Raw genomic sequence first — 22,197 nt, forward strand, 5'->3', positions numbered from 1 at the left:
ATAAAAGACCATCATGCGAAGGAAACTTGAACCGCTGAAGTCATTTCTGAACGTATTCCCTCAATTTCAAATTATAAGCTTAAAAAGTCAAAATATCTCAAGTTTAATAAAATTTATACAATAAAATACTAACATTTATGATATCATGTAAGTACCATAGATTCTTCAATTTTTCATAGTATGTCCATTCGAAAGTTAGAATGGCCTATAATTTGAGACTAAGGGAGAGATTATTTGCATCTATATACTGACGACAATGTAACACCACGTCTTTCAAAGCCGCACCATCCAACCCTTCCGAGGGGCAGGCACCGCCCTCCTTACACTTTTGTTTATGTTGTTTCATGTAGAAAGGGTCAATCCAAATATGCTATGGCTGGAGACGAAAGCAAGTTGATTCCATCTCTGCTTAAATAGCAAGGTGGTACTTAACATGCGCGACTGCGCTCATGAGCCACTACGAGCCATCCAAATTTGGACCAGATGTCACAAACATGCAACGCTTAGTTTGTATAGTTTATATAAAAAAATTCTGATCAGCTATGAAAGTCCAACACGTACGTACATTTTCAAAAGAAAGCATCTAGCGGGGTGGCCGGCACAGGCAGCTTACGCATAGAACGAGACTCAGACTTACCACTAGGTTCATGCCCGTGCGTTGCAACGGACAACAAAAGATATCCGGCGCAATACATAGAGTTTCAAAATTATATTAACAACATATTTTGTATTGCAATGGGCATCAAATACAGAAAATAACAATATTTTGAAAACTTTTACAACCACACACATAAACAGCTCTACAACTTCGCATCAAAATTCTCCGGAGTTAAAATAGGGCCAAGTTGAAGTTAAAAAAATAATGAAGATTAATCGGTTCGCCTAATCCCAAAGGATAAAAAGAACTCTAGCAAAGATTTGTATCAAAATGGACTTTGTACAAGATAGTATATGAGCCAGTCTGATCAAGATGGATGCTATGTGGCTATTGCTACTTCCAGTTTTGTTTCCAGCGTGCTGCACCGGTACTGAGCTCCGGCGATTGCAAACTTTCAAACATCAAGCAGCAATCTTCACCATGAATGAAGGCGTACAAACTTGCTTCTGATGCTTGAGCTTTAGAGTCAATTCAGATTGAGCCGCCCATTCTGAAGATAACCAAATAGGAAATCTTGAAGAGAAATACAGAAAAGCAGGATACGATTACATTACAATTTGCGAGGCACTTCAGATGAAAAGGTAGCACCTTCAGCAAAACTCACAAGAGATCACATGCCATAGACCCTATTCATCATATTGCAGCTTGACACCCTCTTTCAACTCACGAAACTGAATCAACCTAAATTATTTGGCCAAGTGGTCAGCATATGGTTTTACGGAACTGTGGTTCACATCCACCAAACAGACAGCTGATTGTGCTCTGGACTTGGCTGAAACTATAATTCTGATCTCCCTAAGTATCTATGCAATATAATCTCTTGGCACAACAGAAAAATCATCACAAGTAGTTGCACACTAAAATGGAATTTAACTCCACATATTTCATCTGTGCTTGGCACTGATGGTTGCTGCGATTGAATCAGGCATCACATTAAAATCAAGACATCATGCACCAATTACCAGGATTACATCAGAATCAAGCCATCATCCATCAAACTGCAGCAGCGAGCAAAGCATATTTGATCAGGCAATAGAATTTACCTAGAGGCTTCAATCACTAAGGCGTAGTGTCCAATAGATTTGGAGTATAAATGATTTCCATCTCCACCGACCACATGAGATCAGCCATTTAAATTGAAATTCAGAAGTGAAGTGATAAAATCCAAATTCAGAAGTGATATCCAAATCTGACCTACAAGCAGAGACAAGATGTTCTGAGTTGGCATACATCTCCAATTCGGTCATATTGCAGAAACTAAAGTTTGTATCACTACACCCAAGTCCGTGCGTTGCCATGGGTTTCAAAAAATTTCCATATGATAATAGGAGGAAAAAAACATGATTATCATCAGACATTACAATCTTCATAATCTTGACAAAAAAATCTAGGATGGGCCAAAGAAAGTAAGAAAACCCTTTGGCGCCAGGTTCAGTGAGATCATACCTTTCAATAAGTGCACAATCTAGGAGCCAAAACTTCAGTCTTTTTATCCTCTTGAAATCTCAATATCGATCGAAGTAACACTTGGAATGATTTTCTGAGCTAGCGATTTGGAAGAAAACAAAATAAAAGCAGAGAGAAATTTAGATAGCTAGCTGGATTGTTGTAACATTGCAATGCATTTTTCCAAGAGTTTCCATCATCAAAGCCATAGTTGATTAATTTACGATAACAAATAGGCATGGGCCAACATCCAGAGTTTATTGATTTAAAAGAACTGACATGGATTATTATATAGGTATGATACCAATATTGCATTAATGCCGCAATCAAGCAGGCAAAAGAAAAGAAAAGTTGTACATGCAACTAATTGTTTGTTGGTTCATCCGTACATCAATATGTGCTAGGCATACATATGACAATAAGAATATGTGCTAGGAATACACATGGCAATAAGAATAACATAGCTCTACTTTACCTGTCAATTGGAGGAGGAAAAGAGAGAACACCCCTAGAACCATATTGCTGGCATCCCTGCACAATGTGAGCACAACTGCCACTGCCACCCTCTGAAACCATCAACCGGCCGGAACAACCCTTCCACCTCAGCCATCATCCTTGCCTGCTCGTATGCCTTCATCATAGAGTTCCATTAGAAGACATCCCGGTGGGGAATTCCATCGAACACCCTGCGTGTAGAAAGATGATCACTGAGGTAGGAGTACATGGTGATCATCAGGAAGTGGACGGTGTGCCTGAACTTCTCAAGGAGCACGTGGCCCGCTGTCACCACCTCCGTGCGCCCTGGACCTTCATGACGTTGGGGTCAGCGTCAATTTTTAAGCTGTCGAACAAAGTTAACAGGAGAAGGACAACAACATGAGGATAGAATCAGCCGAATCAAAGGAGGACATTTGAAACAAAAAGCTCTCACATTTGATCTTGTAGCTGTGTGGTCCTGCTGCGGCGTTGGGTCGGCCCCTGGACCGGCGGCGGCAGCAGCCCCCTGCACTCGCACCCTAGCGGCGGCCTCCTGCACCTGCGGCGGCGGGTCCCCGGACCGCAGCGAGGGCGGCGTGGGCGTCGGGATCCGCTCGTGGGAGAGGGCTTAGGGATGCGGAGGCAGGGAGGACGACCTCGCGGCACTCTTGGAGTTGTTGGCGACCGGATGGGTTTGGGCGGAGCAGATCGGGCCGGAGCATTTGGGGCGGAGCAGATCGTGGTGTAGTGGCGGAGGAGGCAGCGCGGATCGGTGACGCCGGGGGCGACGCAGCGGACGTCGCAGCAACCGGGGATGGAGCGGCGGCGGCGTACAGGAAGGCGCGGCGATGGTGGAAGCCGTGGACGGAGCGGGCGGCAGCGCGATGGGCTCGCGATGAATGGGAAAAGGGCGCGGGATTACCGGGGACGGACGCGGGCGGGCGGGGGCCGTGGGGAGTGCGTGAAGCATCGGACGATGGCAATTGGCTCAACGCCGGACGACGAAGGACCGGAGCGATCAGACGGAGCAAATTGCTCCAAGGCCGGACGACGATAGACGGAGGGACCAAAGACCAAACAATAGATATAGATAGAATAGATGTAGAGATAGAGATAAGATATAGAGAGGGGGCTAGCTAATTTGTGCGCGCGCCCAAGCAGATCAACTGACAAACGATTAGACAACCTAGTATATTTCATTTTGGACATGGAGATAATTCTCTTTCCTTTTTTGGATCCCGTAGCAAATGCCGCCCACGTTGATTTTCTTTCCCTTTTCACTGCGTGTGTCCTTTTCTTGTTGGGCCGTGCACACAACTCTGTTCTGGGCGCATAATATTTTTTCGGGAATCTGAGAAAGAGGGAGTAGTATTTCGGGTGGGGGAAGTGAAATAAAAGTTAGATTCAGACCGAAAAATAATTTTTAGAAAAATGAGAAAAACAATATTTTTTGTAAAAACATTATTTTCTGGTTATAGGAAAAGTTGTGTAGACAAATTTTTATATTAATCGTTCACAATTCTGCATATGTAGCATAAGTTATATATCTAAATATGTTCGAACAAAAAGTTATATATATAATTTTCTATTTTATCTTGGATGCACTAGCAAAAGTTACATATATGGGTTATAAGAAAAAGTTGTGTATACAAATTTTTATATCAATCGTTCACTGTTCTGCGTATGTAGCATAAAGTTATATATCTAAATTTGTTCGAGCAAAAAGTTATATACAGAATTTTCTATTTTTTCATGGATGCACTGCAAAAAAGTTAAATATGGGTTATAACAAAAAGTTATGTATACAAATTTTTATATTAATCGTTCGCTATTCTGCGTATCTAGCATAAGTTATATATCTAAATATGTTCGAAAAAAAGTTATATACATAAATTTCTATTTCTTCTTGGATGCACTAGCAAAAGTTAACGTGGGTTATAAGAAAAAAGTTGTGCATACAAATTTTTATATCAATCGTTCACTGTTCTGCGTATCTAGCATAAAGTTATATATCTAAATATGTTCGAATAAAAATTATATACATAAATTTCCTTTGTGGATAAGTTATTACATCCTTTTCGCATAAGTTTAATATATAAAACGATAACACTGATGACATTGAAACCATATATAATGGCAGTATGACAGTATGGCGTGACTGACCTGTAACGACCCGATCCGGGATAACGGCTAAGATCTACTCTGCAAGTTGAGTAAACCACACCTACTAATTAATCCTCTTGCGCTTTTGTCCTCGCTTCGCGCAAAAAGGATCGATCCGGAATTACGTGACTGACCCTAACCAGGTAGAACGAGAATGGCAGTACTACATAACTGACCCTAACCAGTATAGCATGTCATTATTAATATATAGTAAAAACACATTATACAAAAAAGTATATGGTCAGTTAGTCGAATCCTAAAAAATTCATAGCACCTTAACTCATTGGGCCGAGTATGACAGTATGACGTGACTGACCCTAACCAGTTAGGACGAGAATGACAGTATTACGTGACTGACCCTAACCAGTTAGGACGAGAATGGCAGTGCTACGTGACTGACCCTAATCAGTATAGCATGTCAACATTAGTATATAGTTAAAACTCATTATACAAAAAGTATATGATCATGGAGTAGAACCCTTAAAAATCCAGAGCACCCTAACTCGTTGGACCGAGTATGACAGTATGACGTGACTGACCCTAACCAGTTAGGACGAGAATGTCAGTATTACATGACTGACCCTAATCAGTATGGCAGGTCATCCTTAGTATATAGTAAAAACCCGTTATACAAAAGTATATGGTCATGGAGTAGAACCCTTAAAAATCCAGAGCACTCTAACTCGTTGGGCCGAGTATGACAGTATGGCGTGACTGACCCTAACCAGTTAGGACGAGAATGGCAGTGCTACGTAACTGACCCTAATCAGTATAGCATGTCACTATTAGTATATAGTAAAAACTCATTATACAAAAAATTATATGGTCATGGAGTAGAACCCTTAAAAATCCAGAGCACCCTAACTCGTTGGGTCGAGTATGACAGTATGGCGTGACTGACCCTAACCAGTTAGGACGAGAATGGCAGTATTACGTGACTAACCCTAACCAGTTAGGACGAGAATGACAGTACTACGTGACTGACCATAATCAGTATAGCATGTCACTATTAGTATATAGTTAAAACCCATTATACAAAAAGTATATGGTCATGGAGTAGAACCCTTAAAAATCCAAAGCACCCTAACTCGTTGGGCCGAGTATGACAGTATGACGTGACTAATCCTAACCAGTTAGGACGAGAATGGCATTATTACGTGACTGACCCTAATCAGTATGGTAGGTCATCCTTAGTATATAGTAAAAACTCATTATACAAAAGTATATGGTCATGGAGTCGTACCCTAAAAAATTCGAGAGCACCCTAACTCGTTGGGCCGAGTATGACAGTATGACGTGACTGACACTAATCAGTTAGGACAAGTATTGCAAGAAGTTAAACGAGATTGACTCTAACCAGTTCGGACGATTGTGAGCCCTAATCAATTAGGACGAGTATGGCAGTATGACAAAAAGGCCAGATGAGAGGAGAGGGAAAACGAAAAAGCCAGATGAGAGAGAGGGAAAAGAAGGCACATATTTCAAAAATCCACCGCCGTCCCTGTCTGTGGTTTGGAGAGCTTGATATTTGTGGACCCCATATATTTCTAATTTCTAATATCCCAAAAATCTGGGCTGTAAAAAATGAACTAATGACAAACATAACGGGCCACGCCGGCAGCAACAAACTGGGCCAAAAAAAATAATCCGCATGCGAACTGGGCCAGACAAAAAAGGAACAGCGGGAAAGGGAAGGAGAACGCGCTCCCGCGCCGGATGCCGGCCCACGCCTGTGGGGTCGCAGCGGCTGTCGGATCGTTTGTTGGAAGGAGAAGTAGCGCGCGATGGCCAGAATGGAATCTGGTATAGAGATAGAGAGTAGAGATAGGTGCACTTCAACCACCGCGCTCTCCCCCCCCCCCCCCCCAAATCAGTGGAAAGAAGAGAAGGAAGAAATGGAGGAGGAAGGATATGAAGAAAAGGAAATGGAGCACCCCGTTCCACCAGTCATGGATCCGACACTGCATGAATTGAAGTAGTCTCAACATAGTTGAATCCATGAAGTAGTCTCATATGTTTCCTAGAGTCTATATATGCATTAATTCTTTTATTTCCGTTTATGCTACTAAAAGCTTTAATTTATGGCTCCACTTTAATTTCTTGTTACTGGATCCTTTGGTTAGAAAAAGGGACATCGGCCTGCTCTTGTATATGATTCGTCGCTTAATTTTGGGCTCAGCCGCGTCACGTTGCATCAGTGCCGCCACTCTTAATGCTTCACACAATGGGCCTTTCCCTTATTGTTAAAATTATTGACATTATTGTCTTATTGTTTTACAATCATCTATTATATACTATAAGAAACCAAAACAATTAAAATTAGTATGTACCTAGAAAATTCACACCCCCCTCTCACGGTGTTCCCACCTGTCGGGAAGGTGGACAATGAAAGTCTGGTGATGAAGAGAAAAATCTCTCTTTCTAAAATATTTCTCATGATTTGGCTCTTTTTTTCACCTAGGAGTAATCTACCCACTAATTGCACCCACCCAAAATTTCCGGATTAATGGATCCGTTGCGCGGCTGATTTTACTGCGCCCCTCGCCTCCCCACCTTTCCTTCTTCCGCTCCCCGAGAAAATTGCAAAAATGGGACTCGAAACAACGCGCTTCGCAAACTTGCTATTCCAAACATTGCCTTCGTAAAAACGGGACTCTAAATGTTAGGCACTAGATTATACTGCCATTTGGGATATTTTCTTCCTTTTCTTTTTTCTTTCTCTTGTATTTGGGGTGTGAAATGCCCCTTTTGCCTCTCCTATTTTTTTCTGCACCATACGCTGGCTGGCCGCCCATCGCTGCTCTTGCAGGCAGACAGGCTGCCCGCCGCCCGCTGGGCAGGGGGAGGCTGGCAGGCTGCTGCCACCGCCGGGGTTTGCAGGCAGGCAGGCAGGCCGTTGCCGTCTCCTGCCTTCTGGGCGTGCACCGGCGTCCTCATGCATGGGTGCGGTCACAGCACCGGCGTTCTCGACCATGGCGGCCGCGGCCCGAGCGCCGCCGCCCTCGACCATGGCGAGGCCACAGCGACGGCCTTGTCGGCCATGGAGGGCGCGGCCACAGCGACGGCCTTCTCGGCCATGGTGGGCGCGGCTAGAGCACCGGCGTTCTCGGCCATGGCGGGCGCGGCCAGAGCGCCGCCGCCCTCGGCCATGGCGGGCACGGCCACAGCGCCGGTGTTCTCGGCCATGGCGGGCGCGGCCACAGCGCCGGCATTCTCGGCCATGCCGGGCGTGGCCAGAGCACCACCGTCCTTGGCCATGGCGGGAGCGGCCACAGCACCGGCGTTCTCGGTCATGGTGGGCGCGGCCAGAGCGCCGCCGCCCTCGGCCATGCCGGCCGCGGCCAGAGCGCCGGCGCCCACGGGCATGGCAGGCACGGTCATGACGCATGTGAGTCAAGGGCAAGACGCCGGCGGTCGGTGGTGGGGCGGTATGCGGCGGTCGAACGAGCAGCCCTAGGTAGCGATGGCGAACAGACGTAAGATGAGATGCTTCTCCATCCTATCCAAATCCCATGCAAATATAGATAGGCAAGGGACATTTCACCCTCCCAAATATATGAAAAGAAAAAAGAAAAGAGGGAAAATATCCAAAATGGCACTATAAAGTGTCTGATGTTTGGAATCCCATTTTTACAAGGCGATGTTTAGAATGGTAAATTTGCGAATCACCTGATTTCGAGTCCTATTTTTGTAATTTTCTCCCGCTCCCGTCCCTCGCCCTCGCCCTCATCCTCCCCATCCTCCGCCGCCGCGCCGCGCTGCCCTCCCCCGCCAGGCCGCCGGAGCGCGAGCTGCGGGCCCGCACGCTCGGTTCCTCCCTCCTCCGCCGGCCGCCCCCCCTCCCGCCGCGCCCGCCCCTATCCCGCCGCCGCCTTCGAGCCCTCCAGCCTCCCCCCGCGCCCGCCACCGCGTGCTGTGCCTCTTCGCCGCACTCCGACCCTGGCCTCCTGCGCCGCACCCCGCCACGCATCCTACCTGTCGAGCGCGCGCCGCGCCGCCTCCCCCTGGCCATCCGCGCCGTCTTCGGGAGCCCCAGGCCGGGCGGATCGCCAGTGCCCAGGCGGTCCCTAGCGCCAGCGGATGCCGCGACCATCGCGCCTACCTCCGTGCCGTCGTCGGCCTTCTCAGCCATCGATTTCCTCACCCTCCACGCAGATCTGCTGAGGAGACGAGGAGTTCTGCTCCTCCCTGTTCGATTCCGCTAAAGGTAACCCCTTTATTACCAGAAAAGTCCTCAAAGACAGCGATGCTGATTAAAACACTGGTGTGCACTTGCAACGCCCGAGGGATAAGGACGAGAAGCCGCAGCCGCCCCCCGCCGACGAGGGGGGACGCGTACAAAGAAGGCCATGGCAGATGAATGCCCGTCGGAGCCCCCAACCAGCATCGACAACTCTTATCCAGAGAGCAGTCAATCCTACATATGAATCGTTCAAGCAAGCTCAGCATTGGGGCATGGGACAATCATGGTGAGCATGATGCTGGCACACATTGATTTACGCACCAAAGCTGTTTGACTGAATGCTCATGAATCATGCCTATATATTTTGTTCAAAATTGGCTTTGCATTTGTTAACCAGGTGATGACCGGTATAGAAGGCCCAAAACTTCTATATTATATATTTAATTACATTGTTTCGTGCAGGGAGCTATAACAAAAAAAAAACCGTTATTGAAGAATCACATATGTGTGTACTTTGTAGAGACAAAACTGGAACTCTAGCTTCATAAACTCACAGTACTTACTTAGAGCACTACAGCTGGTAATAGGTGTTTTTTTTCGTACAGAATAGAGTGATAAATTGTATAGCATAGCATTAGGAGTTCAAGGAAAAGGAAGAATCTTGGCCCATACCAAATTAGAATAACACCCTTAGGAGCAGTCATGATTTCCAGCAGTTGCGTGACGGAGAACAGTTTCTACCTGTCTTTATAGCTTTGTTTACAGTTTATGCTGCCAAGTCCATGGAATAGAATGTACCCCATAATGTTACATTGAAAATATACCTAGGCTGCTTTTGTGGGAATATCCAAATTGGTTTCAGGTTTTGGGGAAGAAATTTCTGCTTACTGCAGCCTGCAGCTTGGGTCCCCTGTTTTTAGCTGGTTGACAGTTCATGTATGCTCACCTTGTTTTTTAGCTATACCAGTTATACTCTCACTTGATTTTGATAAGATCTGTGTTTTCACATGCATTTTGCTATTAGAATGATATATGTTACGTGTGTTTAAAAGAAAGTATAAATTAGTTCATTGATATTTTTTCCCTACAGTGTGTTCAACGATGGTTTCATTTCCTGTACTCATTCATGGCTTGTCTTGTGGACCTTTGTCACTTTGTAAGCAGTTATGTCCCTCTCGATGAGTGCATCACCGCTGCCTGAGGGCATGTAGGAGGTTAGTTCATGGAACCATCATAGTAAAAATGTCTTATTCTAATTTCCATGTTTCATTTTGTGGGTCATTAATCTTTTGCACATCAGGTTTACATGGCTGTGTAGATTGGAGACCCTTTCAATCAGAGGATTTTCAGCCAACAGCACTGCTTGACTACTCAGCTAGGTCATTTCTTCCGCATTAGTTTATCCTGTTATGCAACATACTGAATTAAAAAATAGGTGTCATGCTTCCTGTCGATCAATTCGAGCATGTCCTGACTCCTGAAAGATCACGTAGATGGTTGAATGATCCCTTGCTGATTGAACTTGTCCAGGCCTCTTTGCTCCTCCACCGTGGTGTAAGCTCCAAGTGCTGCTTGAAAAGATCCAGTCTATGATGATGGAAACATAAAGAGAGGATTTTTTTTTCTTTTAAACATGCCCATTTTATATGTTCAGAAGTACTATAGCACTGAAAAACTGTTAAGATCCTCTCCAACCACATTGCCTGGGCCATTGTTGATGTGCGGCACTCTAACTGGATCTTTTCAAAAGGAACGAGCCTAAAGGTACTCCCTCCCTCCCTCCATCCATGAGGTCACGTGATATTAATTAATCTCCATGTGCAAATGGAAATATAACCCTGAAATTTCCTATTTTTTGTATGTAAATAAATCAAACAGTTTGTAGTATGATAAAGAAGGTTGACTGACTTGACCTATTTGTATCTTGACACTTAAACTAAGTGAAATTGCAGCTCAAACATGTTCTATCACTACCTTCATCTTTTGAACATAATTTGCATTAATGTTATTTTTTGGTTTGGTATTACACGACACATGCTTTCATTTGCCGTCATATACACCTTATTTCCTCCTAATTTATCTGATTGCATAATTCACTTAATACTCCACGAATAATCATCTGATGTTCTTCACACATGTTATGGAGCATTTGCAGGCTTTGGAGAAAGCTGTTGCAGATGTATTTCCTAACGCATCGAAGAAAATAGAGAGCAGCATCAAGAATGTGAGTAACCTAACACTATTTTCCACCTCTTTCTAAATATGAAATGTAGGACGCAAGGAGTGAACTCACTTAAAATTTTGATTATTCTTTCAGATTGCAAATTACCAAGCACCTAGGAGTTATGTGCTCAAACAAGGGTTGGAGGTAGAAACCTCTAGAAGGCATGCATCTGAAGAGGGAAGGTACAATCTTTCTCATAATACAATCAAATTCCTTGTCTTTTTTTTTCTTTTTCTTTTTATCTTGTTGCTTCCAAAAGCTTTGTACGATTTATCTAGATGCCAGCACCTCTACCACAACACCTTAACAGAAATCTATTGCCATGTATAAATTATAATAGATCCATCAATGAGAATATTGATGAATTTCCACCAGGCTTAAAGTTTGACGATCCCGATATATTTGAGAGTATTGATATCGTGGGCTCCCCAGGTGCTACTGTAGGAGATGGAAATGTCAATAATGCCAACGCGGTGATTTTCATCTCAGCTGCACGAATGGTTTTTTCTTTGCATGCTCCTAGAGTACAAAAGAGAGAAATCAATTTTAGGAGCACAAATCTTCATTAATTCTCTTTAATTTGGCGTGCTAGCTGTCAGTACAATTTGGTCATGGTTTGAGAATCACTATAAATGGCTTCCACTTGAAAACTGAGAACCTAATTTTTCTTGTTAATACATTGGATAGATGTTTCTTTTTAGGAACCACCTGTTTTATGGAGTATATTTCCTGATAGTTAGACATAGATGTTGTAGTATCATCAATTTTTAGGGTTTCCATTGCAACCCCTGGGTAAACTTAGTTATTTAACAATAATATGATATGGAAGATAGTGTTCTGTGAATCCAAATTTCTTTGTCTAATTTAACTCGCCAAATTATCATTTGTTGTCTTCAAATTATTCTTTTTCCGCAACGATTTCATTTGTTTGCCTATTAAAATGGGTCTCCTATAGACTTGATGCATAAAATGTCTCGGATGATGATACTAGCTAATTTATCCATAGAATGTACTATTATATTGTTTGTCTTCTTAGGAATTTTTATCTTATTTCTTGGCTGATTTTCTAAAAATACTATTGAGCTGACCCATGTATGTGGTTCCTCATGTAAAACGGCATCGCTACTCTATAAGGACTCTTCTCAAGGCGACGATCAGAAAGTGCGATAAATTCGAGATCATTGCCACTGGTAAGGATGTCAAGAAGATAATTGATTGGGAGAACGGTGCACCAAAGCAAGTTGAAATTCCATTCAATTCAGCCTATGATCCTCTCCCGTTCTGATTGCAACAGTTTTTTGTTTGCGTATGTCCTTTGAGTTGGAAATATTCATGTCAATAGCTTTTGGTTCCAGTAATCTTGCAATTGGATTGGATTCAACTTTTTTATTCTATCTAAAATACTTGTATAGAGAGTTTACATAGTACTTCACTTGGGACAAGAATAAAATGTTATGGAAGCCTAGAGATCGTCGGACTCAGATTGGGAAGTCGGTGTATATATGTGCATTGTATTTTCAACTATGTTACTGATTATCTCCATGAAACAATTCTCCTTAGTTGTGTACTCTTGTCAAGCTGTCATTTTATATGCTTTATTTTATTTTGTAATAGATTAATAGATGAATGCTCAAGAGACCATTATAGAGAGCTTACCTTTTCTAATAGGGGCAACAACGCTAAAATTCCTTTTCTAAAACATGTGCGTGTCGTAGGTACACTACTAAATTCCTTTTCTAAAACATGTACATGTCGTACGTACACTCTACTAAAAAGCTTGTATGTTTTTAATGTGTATGGAGAAAATATCTATATTTTTGACATATAGCACACGCGTGTCGCTGTACAAGGGTACAGTTAAGCTAATGGCAGCAATTGCTACTGAACTTTCTATGATAGGACCGTACATTTGCAGTACAAGTTCACAAAGCTGGACTCTTTCTTTAGTAAATATTCATTCGGTTCTTTTAAAAAAATTATATCATTGCCACGTGTAAGCGTTAGTTATAAATATAAAATTTTTATTTTGGATTTTTTAAAATATGTGCGTATCGCACATGAGCATCTGCTAGTACTATAAACATCCTAAACAATTAAAAATATTTCTCACACAAAACAATTCCCCTGTATCCCTCACAGAGGTCCCACCTGGCAGGTCGAGGGAGGTTGGAAAGTGTTGGAAAGGGGTGAAAACCGCACGTTACAAAATGACTGCCGTTTCCTCCTGGTTTTTTTTTTCACCGAAAATTTTCCTACCCGCCCACTACCCACTCCAAAGTGTCCATATATGCTGCCGAGAAATCAGCTATTTAGTGCCCGATTCCGGAATCAGCAATCTGTTTCCTTTCAACGGAAACTAATCTGTACATTATTGGAGGATAGCTAGCATCCACGTGATCTACCCAACCATTAACCAATATACTATTTATTTTCTTTCAACGAAAACCAATCTGATATTGGCTGGATACTCTAACTGTGCTAGAGGTTAGAGTTAGTTTCTAACCCTCAACTCTAACTCACCTAACTCTAGCTCTTGAAGTGTTTGGATACAAAGGTTAGAGCTAGATTAAAAACACTTTTCCAATTATTACACTCATTTAACACCTCTTCTAGCCAGATGTGGTGTGGCTGGCCACGTTCGCACACAAACATCACAAACAAAATATCTCCACAAACAATTCATCAAAAATACAATTAAATTTAAATAGTCCATACAAATAACATGTCTCACTCAAACATCCAAGTCAATAATGAATAAGAGATACAGTATTTACTGTATTAGGTACCCACAAGTTACAGACGATTACATTGAAGAGATACAGTATTAACTGTATTAGGTACAATTCGACGTTTACAAGCAGTGAAGCAGAGCACAAATGTACAAGTGGAAGCGCACTGCCTGCCACTCTTATTGGAAAACAAAAACGGCGATGTAAAAAAAAAAGGAGATCAACACACTTCGGGGTTGACATCCTTTCGCGCACACGCGAGGACACAACCCGGCCGGCCGACTTGATAAGCGATCAGGGAGGCACATCACCGACCAGCGACCAGGGGATTAGGCTAGAACTTATGGTGTCAAACTAAGTCATTTTATAAAATCAACTCCAGAACCCCTGAAGAATCTAATAAGGCCTTTGACCGCGTTAGGATGGTTACTGTAGTATCATTGTAGCCAATCATCAATTAATTACCATCATTAGATTCATCGCGAAAAGTTATACTCATTTCTGAAAAGTTTTTGCAAATAAATTTCATTCTGGATTACATGTATGTGAGATTTTTTTCTCGGCTTGCGTGCGCTAGAATTTTGGGATGGAAACCAAACAAGGCCTAGATGGGGATGGCGCTGGTGACGCGTGGATAGACGACGGTGGCCAGGTGCGCCATGATGCGGCGGCCCTTGCGGTGGCGGAAGAACACGGCGGCACCCAGCGGCCACTTGATGACCCCGGCCACCACGAATGCCACGAAACCCAGCGTCAGTCCCAGCACCTTCACCGGCACGGGTTGCTCCATGTCCCGCACTCAGGGTTAAAAATCCCGACTGGAACCGGTCCGGTTTTACCGGTAACCGATCAAACCGGTCCGGACCGGTTCCGGTTCCGGCCGGTTTCAATCCGGCCCAAATTCAAAATTTAAATTTGAATTCGAAAAAATGAAAAATTCCTAAAAAATTCCTAAAAATACTTCAAGTTGCGACGAATATAATGGTGTCAAATTTTTTCAAATATTCGTTCATTTAGTATACTTTACATGCATGTGAAGTTAAACAAAAAAGCGTGTATACAAAAGTATACAAATACAATGTAAAAGTAGTACAAAAGTGGGTTGGAGAGTTCATTTAGGCTAAAACATGTTATACAAACATTCATTTAGTATACTTTGCAGGCATTTGAATTTAAACCAAAAAAGAAAAAATTTGAATTTGGCCAGTTACCACTCAAACCGACCGGTAACTGGTCAAACCGGACCGGTAAACCGGTCAAACCAGTCGGCTAGCCGATAGGAACCGCTTGAACATGAGTTTTTGGTTTGGATTTTTAATTTGGCCGGTTCTTTCCGGTAACCATGCAAACCGGTCCGGTTTACCGCTACCGGTGGGCGGCGGTTTTGTCCCACCGGTCGGTAAAAAAAACCCTGCCCGCACTGCATGCACAACGGCACGAACACCATCACTCGATCGCAGGCTGCTTCGCTTCTCTTGCCGCTGCCGCGGGAGGATCTCAGGGAGGAGAGAGAGAGTGGGGCCCACCCAAACTAGCCCAAAAAATAATCACCTCTTGGAGGGGCTATTTGTTTGGGATAGAGTCATCTAACCCAATCTAACCCTACCTGTTTGGGAATTTTGAGATTAGTTGAGCCCCAAATAGTCAAAACTAACTCTAACACACGCATCCAAACATGACCATTATTTGCTTTCCTTTCTTTTCATCTCTTTCTCTTTTTCCCCTAGCTACAGTTGAGACCTTTCTCCCATAGCTACAATTGAGAGGGGCAAAAAAAGCGGCGACTCGTGCTCCTGCCGGTGAGGACGCCGTTCCTCTCCACCTCTGGTGGCCTTTGGGCCCTCGGATGTGTGGGGGAACGGCGGATCTCTCACCGGCGGTGTAGATTAAGTCTCCTTAGGAGTAGGTTTCCCAGTGGCGTTCGTGTGGTGGAAGCGGAGCCGTCACCGTGGAATAAGGTCCTCCTGGCCTCCTTCTACCTCGCCGTCACGCGCTCCGGTGCCGCCGGTCGGCCTGTGGGGATCGAGTTTGCCGGATCTGGAGGAGACAGACCTCGGCGACTCATGTACAGGAGTTTTGCGCCGTCTAACGGCGACGGCGACGACGCTGCTGTGCGAGGGCTTCGCCGGGGAGGCTCCAGGGTAAGCGGTGGAGAGGTTTGGGCATCTAGCTTTCCTTCTTCCGTCTCGACGGGATGGCCAGATCCAGGGCCAGGACGGCGCGGGGCGCATCCCCGGCCGATGAGCTTCACCTGTTCTTCTCCCATTTGTGACGGGAACTCGGGAAGCTTCTGCGGCTCTCTTCAAAGCCATGTGCGATGACGTCTTCCTGGGCCTGCGGATGGGGGCTGTTCTACTTTGTTCTCTGCTGGCGACTTCATCGGCGGTCAAGGACGGTGACGAGCAGTGACTCCGGTGGACACAGAGACGCTCCAGGGCTTATCTGCAATTTTCTTTTTTGCCAAGGGCCTTTGTGTAGTTTGGGTTGGGATCCCATTTTCGCCAGTTCGTCGGCGGCTTCGTTAAGCCGTCGAGGGGTGTGGACGAGTTCGAGACCGTCGAACTTGTCTTCCAGCTCGCGCACTGCTTGACAGTACGCGGCCATCTTTGGGCTGAGGAAGCCAGACTCCTTCATTACATGATCCACCACGAGGCGCGAATCGCCCTTGATCTCGAGTCGTCGGATGCCGAGCTCGAGAGCGACGCGCAGGCCGTTGAGCAGAGCCTCATATTCTGCCACATTGTTAGATGCAGGGAAATGAACGCGAATCGTGTACCTCATCCAGACGCCCAGGGGAGAGACGAAAACTAGGCTGAGTCCGGCCCCCCGCTTCATCAGCGACCCGTCGAAGAACATCGTCCAGTACTCCTCGTCCACCGGGGCCGGTGGCAACTGCGTCTCCGTCCACTCCGCCACAAAATCCGCCAGTCACTACAAGAAATCCTTTAATCCATGACGAATTTTCGGTGACGTTTACGAAAACCGTCACAAATAGACAGGATCTATGACGATTTATGAATTTTCGTCATAGATTTGCAAATAGCCCATATGGGCTCTAAATTGGGCCTAGTATTTGTGACAAACATCTGAAAACGTCATAGAATCAAAATAGAAATCATCATGGATTTGATATCATTATGATAAATAAAAATATGTTATAGTTAACATGTGCCCTCGTATCAGCATAAGATACCAAGTTTACATATGCATCCAAGTGTACATACCGGACTCTGATTATCTTTTTTGAAAAGGAGAAATTAATTTTGGCCCATCACTTCAACATTTTTGTGGGCTCAGCCTGCTTCCTAGGCTGCATATTTGTTTTGTGAGGTTGTTCCGTATTTAAATATTTTATGTACATATGTGAGTGATAAGTTCTAAATTTGAGATAAAAAAAATTGGCACAAGGGGGATTGAACCAAAGCTCCCAAACGAGTGTAGTACCACTGGGCTCCAACTCTTATTGTGATAACAATCTTTGGAATAATTTTTTATACATATTCTCGCTTTATTTGCAAATCTGGCATACTCTAACTTTTGCATGGGCTGAGCCCGTGGCCTCACTGCTAGCAGTGTTCGTGGGCTATAGTTAGCGATTTTGGCCCACAAACTAAACCTTACATTGGTTACTAACAATATGAATAAAATTTTTATCTGCACAAAACACATATAAATCACTATTGTTGTGGTTGTAGTCTTGGTTTCAAGAGTGCCAGGCGCAGGTTCGAATCCCCATGGCCTGTGCAATATATTTTAGCCCTTTTTTATTTCTCCACATTAAAAACCAAGACACACGCACATTAAAAACCAAGACACACGGCCAAGCGAAAAATGGAATGGGGGAATGGAGGCTTCGAACCGCCTACCCCCTGCTAAAGAAGGATGACATTAACCACTGGGTGCAACAGTATTTGTGAAATGTAAGGTGAAAAAGCTATATAATCCATAGATCAGATTTACTTGAAGAACGTGCGTATAGGTTATCTTTCTCTTTTTAATCCGCAATTAAATTTTATAATTGGTTTTTCTCCCTCATATAAACTTCAAATTTGATGTTTCTTTTCCCAAAATTTTTCTAAAATCATGGCGTTTCATTTAATAGCATTTTTTTGTATGTTGTTGTTTTTTTGATCTTATCCTTATGTCTTGTTTCCTTTCCACCCAAATATTGAATACAACAATATGTTTACTCATAATAATTTGTGATTTAACTTCATGTTTGCTAATATTATGGTTAAGGTAAGATTATTTTCCGAATTCTAGGTGCATACGAGTTCAAAAAATATTATGTGGTATTCAAACCTCAAAGTTTGACTTGAGTTATATGAAATTAAATGATAGAGATTCCATTTATGAACAATGTATAGTTCGATAGTATTAGAACAACTTGAATTTTTTATGGCAATCTAATTGACCAAAAATATGTTGTTACTTCAATTTGTCAAAAATTTTGACCAAATTGAGATATTATTATAATTATTGTCTGGTAACTTGAAGATAGAAGTACAAATTATACATAGGAAACAATTGAATTATTGTTCTAACTCTATAATATGGGGTTGTAACGGAATATATTAGCCTAAGTATAGTTTTATACAATTTTTCGAATCTTATTCAAGATACATGTAGTTCAATTTTGAGTTACTTTCAATAAGCACATGGAAATTCAATTAAATTATAGAAAATAGTGAATCAACTACAAATGTTTTTGAAAATCCTACAAAACAAAGTATATGTAGTCTGTTTCATGTAAAGAAAGCTTTGGGTATATGACACAACTTGATTGCATGAAGATTTGAATTCAAATGTATTTCTATATAAATGATATAAATTGTGAGTTATTGTGTTAAGGAAAAAGTCTACTTTACCTCCCTCAACTTTCACAAAAGTCTAATTTTCCTCCTCTAACTACAAAACCGGTCATATGACCTCCTTCAATTCTTCAAAACCAGTCAACTTTCCTCCCTGACTGGTTTGTGGCTAAGGTGACAATGGTTTTGACTTTTTTCTTTGGATTTTTCATATGTGTAAATTTAGAAGTAACAAAGTATAAAAAATTATGATATTTCACAAAAAGCTAAACCATAAAGCATGGTTAACATTACAATAAGATGTGCAAGATTTTGCTGAATGAAATTTAAATTGTTGAATTTCAAATGGACATAGAATCAAAATTTTCCTAATTTTTAGCTACCCAAATGATCCCAAATGATTGCTAAAAATTTGATAACATTATACTTTTGCATCCTTTTAAACCTTGTTGATGTGGTATCTTTGTTTGGCACATGCTATATATAATATATATTGTATATAGCATGTGCCAAACAAAGATACCAAACATTTGGGTACCATAAAAATTTGATTATACCTCCTTTTAAAATTTCAACAATTTAAATTTATTCAAAAAAATCTTGCACATCTAACATCTTATTGTACTATTATTCACAGTCTGTTTTAGCGTTTTGTGAAATATCATGATTTTGAGAGCTCTCTAGGTGATACTTTGTTATTTCTAAAGTTGCACGCATGAAAAATAAAAAAAAATTGTCAAAACCGCAATCACCTCAGTCTTAAACCACTAAGGGAGGAAAGTTGTCCGGTTTTGATAAGTTGGGGGAGGCAATATGTCCGGTTATATAGTTGGAGGATGAAAATCAGACTTTCATGAGTGACCCGTCGAAGAACATCGTCCAGTACTCCTCGTCCACCGGGGCCGGTGGCAACTGCGTCTCCGTCCACTCCACCACAAAATCCACCAGTGTGCCTGCGATTTGATTGCCGTGTGCGGGATGTAGGTGATGCAATGTCCCATAAGCTCGAGGGACCACTTGGCAATCCTTCTGGTCGCGTCGGGGTTGCGCACAACCCCCCTAGAGGGAAAGATGTGGCCACCGTGACCGGGTGGGATTCGAAGGAGTGCCAAAGTTTGCGCTTGGCTATCAGCACTGCACAAAGCAACTTTTGGATCTGGGGGTACCGGGTTTTTGTGTCGCCCAGAATCTCGCTAACAAAGTACACCGGTCGCTGCACCTTGAGCACGTGTCCTTCTTCCTCCCTCTCCACTACAAGAGGAGCACTGACCACCTGAGTCGTGGTAGCTATGTAAAGGAAAAGGGGTTCACCGTCAGCCGGTGGGACCAAAACCGGTGCCTTGGTCAGTAGCGCCTTGAGGCCGTACAATGCCATCTGGGCCTCTGGAGTCCAAGTGAAGCGGTCACCCTTCCTCAGAAGCTTGTACAGAGGTAGACCCCGTTCCCCCAACCAAGAGATAAAGTGGCTTAGGGCGGTGAGGCAGCCCGTGACACGTTGGACGCCCTTCAGGTTCTAGATCGGACCCATCCTGACGATAGCGTTGATCTTCTCGGGATTGGCCATGATCCCTCGCTGGGAGACGATAAACCCGAGAAGCATGCCGCGCGGGACCCCAAAAATGCATTTCTTGGGGTTCAGCCTGACCCCGTTCGCTCGGAGCCGGGCAAACATTTGTTCAAGGTCGGCGACCAGGTGGTCTGCCTCCCTTGTTTTGACCATGATGTCATCAACATATGCCTCAACGGTTCGCCCGATGAGGTCACCGAAGCATTTGATCATACACCACTGGTAAGTTGCCCTAGCGTTCTTAAGCCCAAAAGGCATCGTAACGTAACAATACGAGCCGAACGGGGTGATGAACGAAGTCACGAGCTGGTCGGACTCTTTCATCGTGATCTGGTGGTACCCGGAGTACGCGTTCAGAAAGCAGAAGGTCTCGCATCCCGAGGTGGAATCGACCACCTTATCTATGCGCGGCAAGGGAAATTGGTCTTTTGGACATGCCTTATTAAGACTAGTATAATAAACACACATCCTCTATTTCCCACTCTTTTTTCGTACAAGAATGGGGTTAGCAAGCCAGTCAAGATGGTGTACCTCTTTTATGAAACCTGCGTCCAAAAGCCGTGCGATCTCCTCACCGATGGCCCTGCGCTTCTCCTCGCCGAAGCGGTGAAGTCATTGCCTGACCGGTCTCGAATCCGGTCGAATCTGGAGAGAGTGCTCGGTGACCTCCCTTGGAATTCTCGGCATGTCAGAGGGCTTACAGGCGAACATGTCCTTATTGGTGCGGAGGAAGTCGACAAGCACGCTTTCCTATTTAGGGGTTAGCGTCGCACTGACCCTCGGCTTCTTGTCTCCCGACACTTGGGGGTCGAGGGGCACCTCCTTGACGTCCTTAATTGACTCGAACGACCCCGTCTTGCGGTTGGAGTCTGGGGGCCTCGTCGGGGTCGTTGGTTGTGATGAGGCAAGCTCCTTAGAGGCGATGACTGCTGAGGCGAGCTCGCAGCTGTCTTCCTCGCATTGAAAGGCGCACTAGTATGTTGACCCCACAGTGATGACCCCGCAGGGACTCGACATCTTCAGCTTGAGGTAGGTGTAGTTCGGGATGGCCATGAACTTCGTGTAACACGGCCTTCCCAAGATGGCGTGGTAGACTCCCTTGAACCCGACCACCTCAAAGGTGAGGGTCTCCTTCCGGTAGTTGGAAGAATCCCCAAATGTCACAGGCAGATCGATCTGCCCGAGCGGTATCGCCTACTTCCCCGGCACGACGCCGTGGAAGGGAGCCCCCAAGGGTCGGAGATGCGCTTGGTCAATCCCCATGGCGTCGAGAGTGTCGACATAGAGGATGTTCAAGCCGCTGCCTCCATCCATTAGGACTCTTGTGAGGCATTTGGTGCCGACGATTGGGTCGACAACCAGGGGGCATCTCGATGGCTGGGGGATGGTGTTCGGGTGGTCGGCGTGGTCGAAAGTGATTGTAGCGTCCGACCACCGGAGATATGTGGGCATCGCGGGCTGGGCCGCGAACACCTCCCGTTGCGTGACCTTCTGCTTGCACTTCGATTTGCAAGCCAGCAGGCCACCGAAAATCATAAGACAACCGTCAGTTCCGGGAAAATCACCTTGCTTTTCTCCCTCGGCGGCGGCCTCCTTCTCGGGTTTCTTCTTCAGCTCGCCCCTCCTTGCATTATTGCCGAACCACCTCTTGGCCAAGACGCAATTCTTGAGGAGGTGCTTGACGGGGTAGGCGTGGTTCGGACACGGCTTCTCAACCAGGTCGTCGAAGAAGCGAGGGGAGTCATCCTCCGGGGCCTTGCCTGGCTTGCGTTCCACGGCGGCGACGTATTCCCCTCCCTTACGCTTGTTGTTCTTCTTCTTCTCAAAGCACCTCAAGGTGCCTTCGCCGGCCGCCTCATCACGCTTCGTCTTCGTGCCCTGAGTGGTCAAAAAGCACCCCCACGGCATCCTCACCGGAGGCGTGGTTGGTGGCAATATC

General features: G+C 44.4%; 1 protein-coding gene and 2 long non-coding RNA genes across 14 annotated transcripts; 1 reads left to right on the top strand and 2 right to left on the bottom strand.

Moving 5' to 3' along the window:
* Positions 1-707: 707 nt before the first annotated feature.
* LOC120689605 lies at positions 708-3,595 on the bottom strand. 7 transcript variants are annotated; one of them, XR_005681338.1, is made up of 5 exons: positions 3,036-3,595; positions 2,580-2,945; positions 2,105-2,203; positions 1,247-1,852; positions 708-1,148 (listed from the first exon to the last, which is right to left on the bottom strand). It is a non-coding gene; the product is annotated as an uncharacterized LOC120689605 (long non-coding RNA). The 7 variants fall into 7 exon arrangements; XR_005681333.1 differs by having other exon boundaries at positions 708-1,568; positions 1,702-1,852; positions 3,036-3,585; XR_005681335.1 differs by having other exon boundaries at positions 708-1,852; positions 2,580-2,790; positions 2,863-2,945; positions 3,036-3,582.
* Positions 3,596-7,693: 4,098 nt separating this feature from the next.
* LOC120689045 (cuticle protein 21.3-like) lies at positions 7,694-8,125 on the bottom strand. The gene has a single exon (XM_039971392.1). The coding sequence runs from the start codon at positions 8,123-8,125 to the stop codon at positions 7,694-7,696; it is 432 nt and encodes a 143-aa protein (XP_039827326.1).
* A 513-nt stretch (positions 8,126-8,638) lies between these two features.
* Positions 8,639-12,722, top strand: LOC120689606. 6 transcript variants are annotated; one of them, XR_005681340.1, is made up of 8 exons: positions 8,640-8,951; positions 9,031-9,213; positions 10,092-10,141; positions 10,228-10,306; positions 10,458-10,691; positions 11,083-11,151; positions 11,245-11,333; positions 12,286-12,722. It is a non-coding gene; the product is annotated as an uncharacterized LOC120689606 (long non-coding RNA). The 6 variants fall into 6 exon arrangements; XR_005681341.1 differs by having other exon boundaries at positions 9,038-9,213; XR_005681342.1 differs by having other exon boundaries at positions 8,639-9,213; positions 10,018-10,141.
* The last annotated feature ends 9,475 nt before the right edge of the window (positions 12,723-22,197 follow it).

The sequence above is a fragment of the Panicum virgatum genome, chromosome 9N (genome assembly GCF_016808335.1).
Source record: "Panicum virgatum strain AP13 chromosome 9N, P.virgatum_v5, whole genome shotgun sequence".
Taxonomy (NCBI): domain Eukaryota; kingdom Viridiplantae; phylum Streptophyta; class Magnoliopsida; order Poales; family Poaceae; genus Panicum; species Panicum virgatum.

What these genes read in the sequence shown, in the direction of transcription:
- LOC120689045 (XM_039971392.1), bottom strand. Translation starts at nt 8,125, where the DNA reads ATGACCGTGCCTGCCATGCCCGTGGGCGCCGGCGCTCTGGCCGCGGCC.